The sequence below is a fragment of the Geotrypetes seraphini genome, chromosome 2 (assembly GCF_902459505.1).
Source record: "Geotrypetes seraphini chromosome 2, aGeoSer1.1, whole genome shotgun sequence".
NCBI lineage: Eukaryota > Metazoa > Chordata > Amphibia > Gymnophiona > Dermophiidae > Geotrypetes > Geotrypetes seraphini.
This window is the reverse complement of record NC_047085.1, coordinates 295,996,589-296,013,549: the sequence shown is the minus strand read 5'-3', so window position 1 is coordinate 296,013,549 and position 16,961 is coordinate 295,996,589. Positions and strand designations below refer to the sequence as shown.

Here is a 16,961-nt window from a genome sequence, read left to right as displayed (position 1 = left end):
GTCCAACTTGCTGTGCTGCAAAAGAACAAGCCGAGTGAGCAATCTCCAACCACGATTGCGCTTTTCACCGGCAGGAGGGATGCCCAATCCCTCCTGCTGGACAGCTCCCCCCCTCAAACTCTCTGCGTGATGGTGCGCTTCACCGGTAGGAAGGATGCCGAATCCTTCCTGCTGCACAACCCCCCTCAAACCCTTGCCGGGACACCCATCCCACCCTCTGGACCCCCCTTCCATCCCCACCCAGATCCCGTACCCCCACCAGGACCCCCCTAACCTCATCAGGACCCTCTAACTCCATCTGGACCCCCCTGACCTTTTTTGATGGCCAGTCGGCATTGACCGAGCCAGTTTGAGGGACAAAAACATATTCTTTTACTGTTGTTGTCAGATTCACCACCCCTCCAAGTTTTCCTTTAAGATAAGTGCTTTTTTGATGACGTTTTGAAATGGTTGAAGATTTGAAAGTAATGGGGAAATAATGAAAAATATGAAATTATAAAAAGAAGGACTAATGAAAAGTTGTGCTGAACATTCAATGAATTATAAATCTGGTCAGCCATCTGAGGATCCATAAAAATCTTTTTATGGTTTATAATTTTCTGAAAAGTAAATAATTGGAATTGCATATATTATATGTGATAAGTTTAATATTTTGGAAAATCACAAACAGCATATGGCTGTAATGAAAACAATGTGTATAACTCCGTAGATATCTTGCCCATAGGGACAACAGCATCCTGGGAAGATGTTCCTGTGGGACCAGCAGGAGTAAAAGGAGGGAATGGGGTTGGTCTTCCTCCCTCACTTAGGGAGGCACCTGACACAAACAGTTCAGTTGAAAGTGGAGAAGACACTTTCATTTGTACATGTTTATCCATAGGACCAATTGTCTTGGGAGTACTGGTATCTTTGATCTTTCCCTTACGCTTAACCATTATAATACATAAAGAAAACAGTACCTCTTAGAAGAATATTAATCACAATTCCTTTGGTTCCTTCTGGGCTTCCAAGGGGCCTGTGGCATGCTCCTTAGGGCATGTCTCGTGGCTGTGCACCACAGATGTTCCTTGATTTTATAAAGATCTTCTGCCAGTGGCGGATTATGTCAGATGCTGCCGCCACACAGCACCCCTCCCTCACTTACCCCTGGGGGGATCCAAGAGAACAGACCACCTCCTCCAGCTCAGCACCACACTCTCATTCTCAGTATACCAGTTCTTCCATCGTATATTAATGTATACAACTTACTTAGGGCCTCTTTTACATAGCCCAATAGCACATGCCAATGTGGTAAACGCTTCAACGCTTATAGGGATTGAATAGGTATCAGAGCATTTGCTGTGCAGCACTCAGTGGCACTGCTTTTTAAAAGGGGGCCTCAATAAATTTACTTTAATGAGTCCAGCCTTGTTATTTTTTTTTAAAAAGGTATGCTCATTGTCTTAGTTTGTTAAGTCATACTATAGGTTATAAAATTGTTTATGCATGAACCTGAATGTTTTATTGACAGTATGTTTTTTTATTCTCCTCACAGAATCGATTTGATAACCTCTATCGAAAATATATTACCTATACTGGTGGAGAAGAGCTATTTGGCTTGCCAGTTACTCAGTATCCCCAGCTACTGGAGATAAAGAAGCAACTTAACCTACTGCAAAAACTCTATAGCCTGTACAATAATGTCATTGACACTATAAATGGTTATAATGATATTCTTTGGTCAGATGTGAATATTGAAAAGATCAACAATGAACTACTTGAGTTTCAGAACAGGTAAGTTGATTATGCTGGAGCTTAGTAGACCTTGCACTAAAGAAACCATGGACCCCAGCCGCAAGTCTTCTCCAGTAGCCTCGTGTTTAAGGATGGAGTTCTGCTCTGCTACTCCCTCCAGGGATTCAAGACAAAGTTAGACAAGTTCCTGCTGAATCAGAATGTACGTAGGTAAGGCTAGACTCAGTTAGGGCACTGGTCTTTGACCTAAGGGCCGCTGCGGGAGCGGACTGCTGGGCGCGATGGACCACTGATCTAACCAAGCAGTGGCAATTCTTATGTTCTTATATAGAGGTCTCTGTGCTCAGGTGTCTTCTGAATCCTGATTGGGCTTGGTCCAGCTTAGATGAGTTTTCCAGGAAACCAGATATTTGTTGGTGTGCTAGTTTGTCTACTAGTTTGAATACGCTATACCAAGAATATCAACATAAAATTAATTGAATATTTAATTTATTGATTTCCTTAATTCATTTCATATCCTAAAAACTAACAAAATTTATTTCATCAACATTTAAAATCTACAATAACATGTAATACAAAGTGCAAAGTGCTACTAATAACAAAATCATATGCTGGGAAAAGCTACAGGTACTCTCTAAAGCTTTAAAGTAGCGGCCATCAATCCATCTTCTAGGTTCTTAATGATGTTAAGTTTTGAAGCCATTCAGGCCCAATGAAGTTCACTTAACTTGATGATGAGTCAATTTTGCTGATTGAACAATATACGTAATTAAAACTGGAAAACTTTAAGGATTAAGAAGAGAGAACCTCAGAACTGATTAAGCATTTCTAATTGGATCATTAATATAAGGCCACTTTCCAAACTCTTGTGAATCACACTGAAATCCTTAAGACTTGGCTACCACACAAGTCTATAACCACCCAAAATAGGTAGCATAGAGAGAACTAGGGGTCTCAAGCGCTCACAGCTAAAAGCCCGATGTTTTTCTCAAGGCTAGTAACTATACAGTGAGCTATCATCGGTCCCGTACACTCTCTGTAACATTTGTTTATAAATTTTTTTACTTTTTAAAAACGATTTAGTGATCTAGTAATCTGAATTTCTTATGCATTACTCTCTCATTATAGTTAGAAGTACTTAGCTTTAATGTTCTTAGCTTGAAAGTACTTTGCTTCAGTTTTCTTAAGAAAATTCTTAAGAAAACTGAAGCAAAGTACTTTTAAGCTAAGAACATTAAAGCTAAGTACTTCTAACTATAATGGGAGAGTAATGCATAAGAAATTCAGATTACTAGATCACTAAATCATTTTTAAAAAGTATAAAAAGTAAAAAAATTTATAAACAAATGTTACAGAGAGTGTACGGGACCGATGATAGCTCACTGTATAGTTACTAGCCTTGAGAAAAACATCGGGCTTTTAGCTGTGAGCGCTTGAGACCCCTAGTTCCTCTCTATGCTACCTATTTTGGGTGGTTATAGACTTGTGTGGTAGCCAAGTCTTAAGGATTTCATTAATATAAGGAAAAACTGGCCTGGTCAAGCCTACAGATTACTACTCAAGGAGATATTGGGACTTTAATTGACTGATCATCAAGTTAAGTGAGCATCATTGGGCCTGAATGGCTTCAAAACTTAACATCATTAAGAACCTTAAAGATTGATTGTTGAACTCTACTTTAAAGCTTAGATAGTACCTGTAGCTTTTCCCAGCCTATGATTTTGTTATTAGTAGCACTTTGCACTTTGTATTACATGTTATTGTAGACCTCAATGTAGTTCTTTCCAGTTTAATAAGGCCACCACTTGAACCAATGGCCATGGCTCATCTCAAGTTTCATACCTGGAAAGTTGTCTTTCTTATCTCGCTCACTTCTGCCAGGAGGGTCAGTGAGTTACAAGTGTTGATGGCAGATCCACCCTTCACATTTTTTCACCATTTCTGCGCACACATCCAAAGTTTCTACCGAAAGCTGTGATGAAATTTCATCTCAAACAGTTGTTCTCTAAGCTTCATTCTCATGCAGGAGAAAAAACATTACACACGCTGGACTATAAACGTGCTTTGGCCTATTATATCGACAGGGGACAAAGCCACATGGAACATCTCCCCAACTTTTCGTCTCCTTTGATCCTAATAAGTTGGGGGCATCCTGTTTCTAAGAGAACAGTTTCCAACTGGGTAGCTGCCTGTATCTCGTTCTGCTATGCTCAGACTGGACTACACCTGGAGAGTCATGTCACAGCTCACAAAGTCCGAGCTATGGCAGCTTCTGTAGCTTTACTTAGATCTACTCCTATTGAGGAAATCTGCCACTTGGTACTCAGTTTATACATTCACCTCATATTATTGTCTGGAGTCTTTCTCCAGATGGGATGGGCACTTCGGCCAGTCAGTTTTACAAAATTTATTTTCTTAAAGATCAACTCTCCCACCATCCCATTCCAGTTAGCATGGAGGTCACCCATGTGTGAGACTATGCTGCCTGCTTGTCCTGGGATAAAACACAGTTACTTACCGTAACAGGTGTTATCCAGGGACAGCAGGTAGATATTCTTACAACCCATCCTCGTCTCCTGGTTGGCTTCTTAGCTGGCTTATCTTAACTGAGGGACTGCGCGCCTATGTTGTGCAGGAAGGCACTCGTGCATGCGCAGTGTGGGCTGATCATGAACTTTCTAAAACTTAAAGCTGCGATTCACTTTTCAAGTGTCCGTACCGGGGCTCTGTCGGTGACATCACCCATGTGTGAGAATATCTGCCGGCTGTCCCTGGATAACACCTGTTACAGTAAGTAACTGTGCTTTCCCATTCGTCTGGAGTCAGACACCTTTCTCTTTGACTGGTGGGACAAGTTTTTGTATGCATTTCCTCCGATATTTCTAGTCAGGAAGCCTCTACTCAAACTTCACCAGGATCAGGCCACCCTGATTCTCATAGCGCCTCAGTGGCCACATCAACCATAGTTTTTTCTCCTCCTACAGCTCAGTGTTTGGGAGTCCCTCACACTTCAGGTGTTTTCAACATTACTCACACAGAATGAGGGTTCTCTCCTCCATCCTAATCTGCATTTGTTAGCATTCACATCATGATATCTATCTCCCACTGAGTAGACACTTTTATCCTATATGCACTAGTGTCAGCCATTATAGAAGCTTTCAGAAAACCCTCCATACAATGATGCTATTGTTTCAAAATGATCTTGGTTCACTGACTGGTGTAATCTCCACTCACTAGATCCAATCACTTATCCTCTACTGTCAGTTCTGGATTATCTCCTTCACCTTTCCAGCTCTGGGCTTAAGACTACTTCAGTGTGTGTATATCTTGGTGTTGTCAGTGCCTTTCATTCACCATTAGACAACCCCCCCCCCCCCCCATTATCTGAACATCCCTTGGTTTCTAGATTCATGAAAGGCCTCTACCATACCAAGCCTCCTCTCAAGCCTCTTGCCATTCCTTGGGACTTCATTGTTGTTCTATCCATGCTAATGAAGTCTTCCTATGAACCTCTCTCGACTTCTTCCCTCAAACATCTGACTTGGAAAGTGGTCTTCCACATAGCCCTTATGTCTGCACGCCAGGTCAGTGAACTTCAAGTGCTTGTATCTGATCCACCTTATAATAGATTCTACCATGACAGGGTGGTTCTTCACACACATCCAAAGCTCCTCAGAAAAGTTATCTTTGAATTTCATCTCAACCAGTCCATAGTTTTACCTGTTGTCTTCCCAAGATCACATTCTAACCTTTGTGAGGCAGCTCTTCACTGGACTGTAAATGTACACTGGCTTATTACTTGGATCACAGCAAGCCTCATAGAACTATTACTCAACTCATTTGACCCTAACAGACTTGGAACTCATGTCATCAAGAGAACCATCTGCACATGGTTAATGAACTGTATCTTCTTTGCATATGCTCAGGCTGGGCATATGCTCAGGCTGGGCAGATGCATGAAGGCCATGTCACTGCTCATAAAATTTAAGCTATAGAAACTTCAGTAGCTCATATTTGTTCCACACCTATTGAAGATATCTGTAAGGCAGCCACCTGGTCCTCAGTCCATACCTTCACTTCCCATTACTGTTGGGAGAATCATTCCAGTTCTACAAAATGTATTCTCTTCTTAAATGCCAACTTCCCTTCAACCCTTTTTAGTTTTGCCAGACTCATGGTAGCTAACAATAACCCTCTTCTTAGGGGCATGATTCTGGCAGCTTGGGAGTCCCAGATGTGAGAATATCATGCCTGCTTGTCCTCAGAGAAAGCAAAGTTACTCACCTGCAGCAGGTTTTCTCTGAGGACAGTAGGCATATATTTTCACAACCTTCCCTCTTCCTCTACTTGGCTTCTTAGTTATGTTACTGAACTGCAGGTCCCCAGAGCCAACATCGGCGAAAAGGCACCAGCACACGCATGGTATGGGCGATCCTAAGATTTAAAGTGACAGTACACTTTGACTGTCCATGCTGGGTTCTGTAGATGATGTCACCCTGATATGACATATGGCTTATAAGTGCTTGATATACTGCATTTTCTAATGCATGCCCTTGCTGCATTTGGATATGCTCAGTTATTCCAGCTCTAGAGCTGATGTAAGTGTGGATACTTGATTTCATGATGTGCCGATGCTGGTTTAGGGTAATGTTCTGTAACAGAAGTTGGCATCCCAGATGCCATTATAGAAAAGATGTTCCCCATGAGATATCAGGGTGCATACAAGGATGTGCCTGCTTATAGAATTCCTACCTTAATGCCTTTTATGTCTAGTGATCTACAGTATTTTATGTAGTAGATATAATTGATAATTGGAAATGAGGAGCTCTTCTAATCACTTTCTGCTCTCCATGATGTATGGTACAGGTGCCGCAAACTTCCTCGAGCTTTGAAGGAATGGCAGGCCTTTCTGGATTTGAGGAAGTCCATTGATGATTTCAATGAATGCTGCCCCTTGCTGGAGCTCATGTCCAATAAAGCCATGATGGCTCGGCACTGGAAGCGGATTACAGCAGTCACAGGCCACAATTTTGATGTGGAAAATGAGACTTTTAAGCTGAGGAACATCATGGATGCTCCTCTTTTGAAATGCAAAGAGGAAATTGAGGTAATCCAAGTACAAAGGAAAGGATAAAAAAGATAATCTGTGATCAGATCATGATCATATATGAATCTGAATTACAAATTACAATATAGGTATATTTGAATAGAAGATTTCAATTTTTACATTAAGGCCTGGATTCTAGTAATGGCATCCCAAAGTTTGGCAGTGATAGGCATCCTACTGTCATCTAACCAAACAATCGGGATGCACGTTTTAAAAAACAATTGATGTGGCAAATGGCGCCTTTTGTGCATCTACTGAAGAATCTAGGCATGTCTAAGGCCACCTGAGGCTGGTGTGGTTTGTGATGGAAGTGGCCTTAGGCATCTTTAGGCGACCCTAGGCGCTTCCATAGGTGTAAGGAAGGCGCCTTAAATGTAGGCCTGTAAAATGCTGGCCTACATTTAAGGTGCCTATTTTAAAAACAGCCATCATCCTATAAACTGTGCCGATGTTTGATTGATATGTGATCAGTGGCCATTTTTAGGGGGGGAGGGGGGCGATACTGGCACTGTTTATAGAATTTGGTCCTAAAAACCTAAAGTTACACTACATTTCTATATTTATAAAACTGATAAAGATTGTATTTATTTAAAAAATTTATCAACCACCTATTCCTAGGCGGCTTTACAAAAGTAACATTCACAGAATGGAGCAGACAAAACTTATACAGACATCTCAAATTACAGATCATTCAATATAAATAATGGGTTCACAGATCCTCACAATATACTCATCCTAAAACCAGCATTGAGCAAAAACATCTTTTACTAGAATGCCTCTATAAAAAGTGTAGTTTTAAACATCTTTTTAAACATCTGAATATCAGATAGGGCTCTTTGCGGTCCAGTTAATTTGTTCCACAGCGTTACTCCTATGATGGAAATAGCAGAGGTTCTCGTATTCTCATAATATATTTTTGAAAAGTTCTTTAATGACAATCGTATCTCAACCTCAGATCGCAAAGCTCTGAGCGGTCGGTGGATAACCATAATTTGTGATAGATACCAAGGAATCCCATGGTAAATGACTTTGTAAACCAAAGATAATGTCTTGAAAATAATTTGTGATTGCACAGGTAACCAGTGCAGTTTCTTCAGCCAGGAAGCTTTAAAAATATATTTCTGACATGAAGATGGTAGAAAGAAAATGAGAAAATACAATAAGGGAATACACCATAAATCAAATATATAACAAAAAATAATGTCCAAGGCAGTGGCGTCCACTGCCCTCTCCTCTCCACCTCAATCACACTCACACTCTCCCTTCCCCTGTACCCTTTAAATATTTGCAAGCGCGAGCAGCTTCCCTGGCCTGCTGCTCACAACAGCATTGGCTTTCCCTTGAACGTCCCTTCCTAGCCCCGTGACCAACAATTGATTTCAAAGGGGAGTCAGTCCAGTGCAAGCAGCAGGCTGGAGAAACTGCTCGTGCTGGTGAAGATTTAAAGAGGGAGGGGAGGGAGTGTGTGAGCATGGGGGGGGGGGGGGCGGAGAGGTGCCGACACCCCCACTGTGCCTGGGGCGGACCGTCCTGTCCCCTGCTATCCCCTTACTATGCTACTGATCAAAAACAATCCACAGAAACTCAACAAGCATAGACTACAGCCACATGGGCCATTTAAAACTATACTTTTATGGAAAAAGCAGTCGATGATAAGAGTCTTATGTTTGAGGCTAGATCCCTTCTTGAGTCTTAACTTCATATTTTTCAATGAAAGCCTTGCTGTCAGAAACAATTGGAATAAAGGACAGAATTATTACTTGCAGTCTAGAGTCTTGATATTGTTTGACCCATCTCTCACATTATATCTAAAGTCAATTTTCTTCTCACAATGGTAGGATATCTGCATCAGCGCAGTAAAGGAAAAAGATATTGAACAAAAGTTAAAGCAAGTGATCGCGGAGTGGGACAACAAAACCTTTACTTTTACCAATTTCAAAACACGTGGGGAGTTGCTGCTGAGGGGTGACAGCACATCAGAGATTATTGCCAGCATGGAAGACAGCCTGATGGTTTTGGGCTCTCTCATGAGCAACAGGTAATAATGTGCAAAGGGAGAAGAATATTTCAGAATGAGTAAGATGTTAAGAGAAAAAAAAAAATTCACCCCATTCAACAATAAGCAAAGCCCTGTTAATTAAGGGATCCTTTTACTAAGCTGCACTTCTGGCGTTAGCCATGTCTACTGTAGAATTAGGTATCATAAAGCACCTCCATAGCTACAATGCAGGTTTTGTACATTTTTAAAAGAATGATAACCTTTTTAAACGGCTTTTCCACTTGTTAGGCACCAATAGGACGCCCACCGGTGCTCAACTTATGACACTGTGTATAGAATATGGGCCTTAATGTCCACAACTCAGCTCTCTAGTTACATTACATTACAGATCTTTTTATATTCTGCCACAATTCTTATGAGTTCCAGGCAGATTACAATAAAGTAGATAACCAGAAACAAACCCAGTTAAACAAGCAATATTGAAAAAAATGATAAAAAGAGTTTTAATAAAACTGTTTTTAAAAACTTTCTAAAAACTAGACAATTAGGCCCTGATTCTGTATAGGACGCCCGGGAGGGGTGTCCTTTACAGAATAGGGCCTACACTAACCCTGATTCTGTAACCGGCATCCATGTTACAGACGCCTGGTTAGACAATCGGGTTTAGAGTAGACGCGGTCGCTACACTTATCGCGGCAAGGGATCTCCCTGCCGCGGTAAGTATAGTGGCTGCCTGTCCGATCACCGGCAGGAGGGTACCAAACCCCTCCTGCCAGAAGGCTGCCCCCCGACACTCCCGATCGGTGGCAGAAGGTGCCCAATCCCTCCTGCCGGAAAGCCGCACTCCCTCCGGATCCCCCACGCTAACGACTCCCCCCACGCTACCACCCCCCTAACCTCCCCCCAACTAACCTCTCCCCCCAACTAACCTCTAAAGTGTTGGCCGGACGGACGAGTCTTGCTGCCATCCAGCCGGCAGGCCCGCCTCGTCGAAATGAGACAGGCCCGCCCCTTCCTGGTCCATCCCCGCTAAGTCTAAGGCCTGATTGGCCCAGGCTCTAGAAGCCTGGACCAATCAGGGCCGTAGGTATAGCGGGTCAGCCCATCTCCACTAACCCTAAGGCCTGATTGGCGGCCTTAGGGTTAGTGGAGATAGGCGGACCCGCTATACCTACAGCCTGATTGGTCCAGGCTTCTAGAGCCTGGGCCAATCAGACCTTAGACTTAGCGGGGATGGGCCAGGAAGGGGCGGGCCTGCCTCATTTCGACGAGGCGGGCCTGCCGGCTGGACGGCAGCAAGACCCGTCTGTCCGGCCAGCACTTTAGAGGTTAGTTGGGGGGGAGGTTAGGGGTGGTAGCGCGGGGGGGGGGAGTCGTTAGCATGGGGGGGTCCGGAGGTGGTGCAGCTTTCCGGCAAGAGGGGTTGGGCACCCTCCTGCCATCGATCGGGAGTTTTGGGGGGCAGCATTCCAGCAGGAGGGGTTGGGCACCCTCCTGCCAGCGATCAAGAGTTTTGGGGGGGCAGCGTTCCAGCAGGAGAGGTTGGGCACCCTCCTGCCGGCGATCAGGAGTTTTTAGGGGGTGTTCCAGCAGGAGGGATTGGGCACCCTCCTGCCGATGATCGGGAGTTTTGGGGGAGCATTCCAGCAGGAGGAGTTGGGTACCCTCCTGCCAGTGATTGGGAGTGTCGGGGGGGCGGCCTTCTGGCAGGAGGGGTTGGGCACCCTCCTGCCGGCGATCGGGAGTTTCGGTGGGTGTTCTGGCAGGAGGGGTTGGGCACCCTCCTGTCGGTGATCGGGAGTTTTGGGGGGGCATTCCGGTAGGAGGAGTTGGGCACCCTCCTGCCAGCGATCGGGAATTGTCGGGCGGGGGTGGCTTTCCGGCAGGAGGGGTTGGGCACTCTCCTGCCGGCGATTGGACAGGCGGCCGCTATACTTATTGTGGCAGGGAGATCCCTTGCTGCGATAAGTATAGCGGCCATGTCCACTTACAATGTAGGCCAGCATTTTGCTGACCTACATTGTAAGCGTCTCTTCCTCTATTAGGGAGACGTGTAGGGCCGCCTAGGTTCGCCTAAGGCTTTTAGGCGAGCTTAGGTGTCTTGTGGGCCTCCCTAGGCTCCCGGAAGTGCCTTCAATATAGGCTGCCTGCCTGGGGAGCATTTAAAAAAAACAAAACATGCATCCTGATTGGCTGATTAGACAGCTGTAGGACGCCTACAGCTGCCTAAAATCGGGACGCACTTTGCAGAATCAGGGCCTTAGTTTCTGATCCATATAGTCAGAACTTAATAACTAAAAGAAGCACTAAGCTGACAAATTGATTTAGGTGATGGAAATTGTAAACAAAATTAATTTTGTTGTATATGACCCTGTCTACCAATCATTAAAGACACTAAATCCAGCAAATAAAAAGGAGCTAGGCCATGTAAAATATTAAAAATCAATACACAGAGCTTATAAATTATCATAGCAGAAATTGATAACTAATGTAATTGAACAAAATAACGTATAATCCTTTAATATTTGGGAATCGAGAATATAACTCTAGCTGCAGTATTTTGAATAGTTTGTAATCTCTTTAGGAGTCTTGTAGTACACCAAAGATAAACTATGTTAATCCTATTGCGAAAGAATTAATGACTGGACCCCTAGTGAATATTCTGAAATATCAAAATGTTTTCTGATTAATCTTAATTTCCTTAAAACCCCCAAAACTTTTTTACTCACTAAATTAGCCTGATATTCCATAGTTAACATATTATATAGTTGAACTCCCAATAGTCTAGTTTGCATTTCACACTTATAACCATTCTGACAGAAAGAAGACAAGAGATCTGATCTGCCCAAACCTACTGTCTTCCTCAAATGGGGGGCCGATATTTCCCTTCTTTGCAAAGTTGTGTTATTCTGTGGTGTTACAGATTCGGAGCAACGGTTTGTTCGTTTTGCTTTAGACCATTTGAGACTATTTGATACCCAAAGACTCCTAAGACTCCTGATGCAGGCAGGGTGGCCGAAACATGATCGTGTCGAGTCGTTGAGTTGCTTTGGATGTATGAGCTAATTTGGATTAATAAAGACCATTGGATTTATCAGATGAGTTGAAAGACACTTTTTTGTGCACCAATCTGATTGGACATTTCCACTTTGCTCTTGCCGGGCCGATATTCAGACCATGGGAGTTAACAGGACTGACTCCTGTGGCTGGAGGCGAAACCATAAATTCAATGCCAGGCCATATCCGGTGACCGACAATGAATTTCTGGGTGTTTTGGCTGCTAAAAACATAGCTGGTTAAGCCAATATTCATCAGCTGGCCAGTTAAGTTACAGCAGCCAAAGATAGACCCACATAAATAGTAGGTCTATCTAGATAATGAATATTGGTGGTAAATGGCTATGTTGCATGACATAGCTGATGATTGGGCTAAGCACTAATATTCAGCAGCCATCTTGGGCCAATATTAGTGCTTAGCTGGTTAAGTGCTATTTAACCAGCCAGGAACCATTTCTGGTTGGTTAAATAGCTCTGAATATCAGGCTTTTACTAAGGTGCGTTAGTGTTTAGTGCACGCTAAAATGGCTAACGCGTCCATTATAATCTATGGATGCATTAACGTTTAGTGTGCACTTTAGTAAAAGGACCCCATAGTGTTTCCTGTTGATCCAATGTAGCATGCAGGTCATTTGTATGGATTTTGTCATCTATAATGCCATTCTGTTTTTTTCAGATACAATGCTCCATTTAAGGCACAGATCCAGAAGTGGGTTCATTACCTTTCTAATACCACAGATATCATTGAGAACTGGATGACAGTACAGAACTTGTGGATTTATTTAGAGGCTGTATTCGTTGGAGGAGATATTGCAAAACAACTTCCAAAGGTTGATCAATTTTAATTTATGAGCAAATTTAGACATTTTCTATACCAACAAGCTGGTTTCAGGAGTGTGATATATAATCTAAAATGATATAAATTAAAATAATATAATATAATATAAAAGTACTGTATTTGATAAGAAGGTTATCAACTATGTTGTGCCAGTTCTCTCTGTGCTCAGCTTTCCTATTGTTTTTTTCTTGTTTCCAAATTTGACCATTTTTTGATGCCTTCATCCAAGATTGTTCTGAATTTTTCCTTGTCTGTTCTGCCATGCAAAATACAAAACTATTCAATCTATAACATTTCCATATCTGGCAGCAAAATGGTGGAATCCTTTACCAGTACATTTAAGAAACACCCATTCCTACCAAAACTTATGTAAAGGCCTGAAAACCTCTTTGGAAAATATCTCACTCACTCCCACAAACAGGCTATGAACACCTGAAACCAAACAAGATACAAACTACCTCACGCTCTCTACATACCAATCATCACATAAACCTGGAAACATAGAACCTGTAAGGTAAAGATTACAACATCAGATATGGCCAATCTTCTCTTCAAACCTATATACCATAATCATATGTATTCATGAATACAAGCTAAGATATCTACAGTATGTCATGTACTCTGAGGAAATAATGTAATTCCTGATATGGCCAGGCTCTTCTAAATTGTAAATTGCATTTAACTTCTTAACATAATGTAACAAATCATTTATATACCGCATCTTTCTCGCAGTTCTGTGTGGTTCACAATTCCAATATACTGCACATTTGCAGCAAAACACAATTCAGCCTACTTAGGTACTTTTCCAAATAAGTAGGTCTTTAATGATTTCCTAAAGCTTAAATGTGAATCAGATGTTAGAATCAATGTGCCAAAATTACATTACATTGGTGTCCTCTATCCCTCCAATACCTTTCAGTTCTAGGCGGTTTACAACAAGAGATGGCCTGAGCATTTCCAGGGAGAATACATGGTTAATAGTTGTAGTATGCGGAGGGTCGATCAGGTTTAGTTAAATCATTTAATAAATTTCTTGAATAGAAAAGTTTTAAGTTCTTTCCTGAATGTTTTGTAGTTGGGCATCAAAGTCATCAGATTGGAGAGGTGGCGGTCTAGTTTCGCTGCTCTGATGGCTAATAGTCTGTCGTATATTTTTTTGCTTTGTATACCTTTGATTGGGGGGTGGGTAAAGTGTGCATGAGTTCTCCTTGGTCTGGATGTATTTTTCCTGATTAGGCGGTTGCTCAGATAGCTTGGTCTGTTTCCATTTAGGGCTTTGACTAGGGTGCAGTAGAATTTGCATTGTATGCCTGCTTGTCCTGGGAGCCAGTGTGAATCTCGGAAAGCGGTGGTAATGTAATCATATTTTTTCAGCGAGTAAATCAGTCTAAGAGCTGTATTTTGGACTGTTTGTAATTGTTTTAGCAAGTTGGTTGGGCATGGCAGGTATAGGATGTTACAGTAGTCCAGGAATCCTAGGATTAGTGCTTGCACCAAGAGTTTGAATTGTTCGTTGTTGAAGTATTTTTGGATTTGCCTTAGGTTATGCATGGTTGCAAATGCCTTCTGGATCGTTTTGCTAATCTGAAGTTGCATGGTGCAGCCTTTGTCTATCATTATTCCCAGCAGTTCCCAGCACTGCAAAACTGAAGGAAGGGAAATTTATAGGCCCACAAATAAAGTCCGTTATGCAGGATGAAGATTTTAAGCAATCACTCTCAGTAGCTGAGTTTGAAGCTTGGGAGGCATTCAAGTGGTTAGTGGAAAACTTTCTGGGTAACCATAAGCCTCCTTCATATAAAGAAGGAGTTCAGAATCTCCTTGACTTATATCAGAAACTTGGCTGTCGCATGTCATTAAAAATGCACTTTTTGCACTCACATCTTGACTTTTTTCCGGAAAATCTTGTTATGGTGAGTGACGAGCAAGGAGAACGTTTTCACCAGAACATTCAATTAATGGAACGTCGCTTCCAAGATTTCTGGAATGAGAGTATGATGGTTGACTACTGCTGGATGTTGTGCCATGACAATCCAGACACAAGTCACAAAAAGAAATCATACGCTAAGCATTTTTGAAGAAATTTTGGTTGCTAAGTGACACAGTCCAGTATAATTATGCTATACTGTGTGCTTATTTGACTTGGGACCGAAGATACTGCAACATTTCTTTAAGTTGATGCTGCAATTCTTAAAACGCTATAAACTAACATTAGTCATAACTTTAAAAGTTTACGTGACTGAAAAAAAATCTAATAACAGATCTGAAATTGGTGTGAAAAACTGATTTAAAAAAATGTGCTGTATTGTCAGATGATTCTGAAAAATTTTTTTTTGTTGCCTCGTGTAATTGAGTTAGTATTGTGGCAGTCACTATCTGTACAGGTAAAACTCAACAATTTCTTCCATATTTCGGTGAAACTCCCTTTTCTGTTGTTAATGAAAGCCGATGGTGGAAGAGAGTGGAGGAAGTCTTGCTCAGAAAGTCATTTTATTTTGTCATTTTGTCATTTTATTTTGCCCAGCTTTACGCGAGTGTGAGAATTTTCTAAATGAGATTGCATCTGACTTGATAGAGTTCCTGATAGAACAAAAAGGTATCAGAAAGGCATGTGGAGCTTGACATTCCTGGCTAAGGATCAGGAATGTCAAGCTCTTCTCAAGTACAGATCAGGTATTCAAAATTTTCAGTTATGAATAAAATTCTATGTTTGATGCAAAAACTATATTTATTTTCATAATTTGGCTAGCTTGAAAACCAGAACTGTTGGTGGCGATCAAGGACCACAATACATCATCACTGGTCTACAATTAATATTAATGTGCTATAGAAATCCTCCTTGTTTCTGTTGTAACTCGGAAACCAAATTCTCTCCTCTGTTCAGTTTTGCTAGACTCATTTTTCTCCCCACAGGAGGCCAAGCGCTTTTCTAACATTGACAAGTCATGGGTCAGGATTATGACTCGGGCTCATGAGATGCCTAGTGTGGTGCAGTGCTGTGTTGGAGATGAAACCATGGGGCAACTCCTGCCCCATTTATTGGAGCAACTAGAAATCTGTCAGAAATCACTCACAGGGTAAGAATATCATTCATAGACAAAAACCTTTTGAATGAGCCTAAACCTAAAACAGTGCTATCAAGCAAGCATATTATTAGGTAGCTAAACTGACAATTACATGAAATATTCACGTTATTGTTTGTGGCCTTTTTTCATTTCCGAGTATTTAATGAATATGGAAACTGCTCCTTCTTATCTACTTTTGCTAATTTGAATCTGATCAAATTGTGACATGCTTGGATCGATCCCCCTCAGAATCCTATACAGACATCATACTCATGGAAGGAGATTTTAACAGGGATCAGAGTGAAGTATGTACAACTTTTTTGGTAGCCCCAGCCTGTTTTCATGGTTGTTTAAAAAAAAAAAAAATTCTTCTTTGGAATTCAATTCAGATGTTGCACATTTTCTTAAAGGGGCTGGGCATTTGCATCCTTCACTTTGTAGGAACTGTCCAGATTAGAAATTTAGTTCTCTGATTCCTTTAGAACACTTAAGGAAAGCCACTCTCAAAGATCTAACCTTAAAGACTGTTTTCTTGGTAGCTAGGAGAATTTCTGAGCTTTGAACCCTTTTTCATAGGGATTTTCTTTCTTAAATTTACTGAAGCTGGAATTTCTGCGTAGTTTCTTTTTTATTTCAATAAATCAGCTCATCTCCCTTCTTTCCATAAGGAGGAATATGGGGTTCTGATTATTCCATGTATATCCGGGATGATAAGAGCACTCATGCGTTATCTAGAGCAGTGGTCTCAAACTCAAACCCTTTGCAGGGCCACATTTTGGATTTGTAGGTACTTAGAGGGCCTCAGAAAAAATAGTTAATGTCTTATTAAAGAAATGACAATTTTTCATGAGGTAAAACTCTTTATAAATCTTTCCTTTTGGCCAAGTCTTAGTAATAATTATGTAAAGAGACTTATGATCAAGAAGCTTTTATTTTACTTTTGTGATTATGTTAAACATACCGAGGTACTCAAAATAGTACCTGGCAGGCTACATGTGGCCCCCACGCCACGAGTTTGAGATCACTGATATAGAGGTTGCAAATGAATTCTGTAAGTATGATTGATTGTTCATCTTCTTATCTAAGGCCAAGAAAGAGGAACTGACTTCTTAAGTTACAATTCCTTGGTATTTGAAGGAGATGATTTCTTCTGCTTATCTTT

The 16,961-nt window shown here is 41.6% G+C and overlaps 1 protein-coding gene across 2 annotated transcripts in view; it reads left to right on the top strand.

The window, feature by feature from the left end:
* The window catches only part of DNAH5 (dynein axonemal heavy chain 5), a 598,099-nt gene that overhangs the window by 245,867 nt on the left and 335,271 nt on the right, over positions 1–16,961 (top strand). For both annotated transcript variants that reach the window (XM_033929843.1, XM_033929844.1), the window contains exons 27-31: positions 1,535–1,773; positions 6,601–6,841; positions 8,680–8,879; positions 12,573–12,726; positions 15,648–15,811. In XM_033929843.1, coding sequence (XP_033785734.1) covers positions 1,535–1,773; positions 6,601–6,841; positions 8,680–8,879; positions 12,573–12,726; positions 15,648–15,811 — 998 coding nt within the window. The remainder of the gene's footprint in view (positions 1–1,534; positions 1,774–6,600; positions 6,842–8,679; positions 8,880–12,572; positions 12,727–15,647; positions 15,812–16,961) is intronic.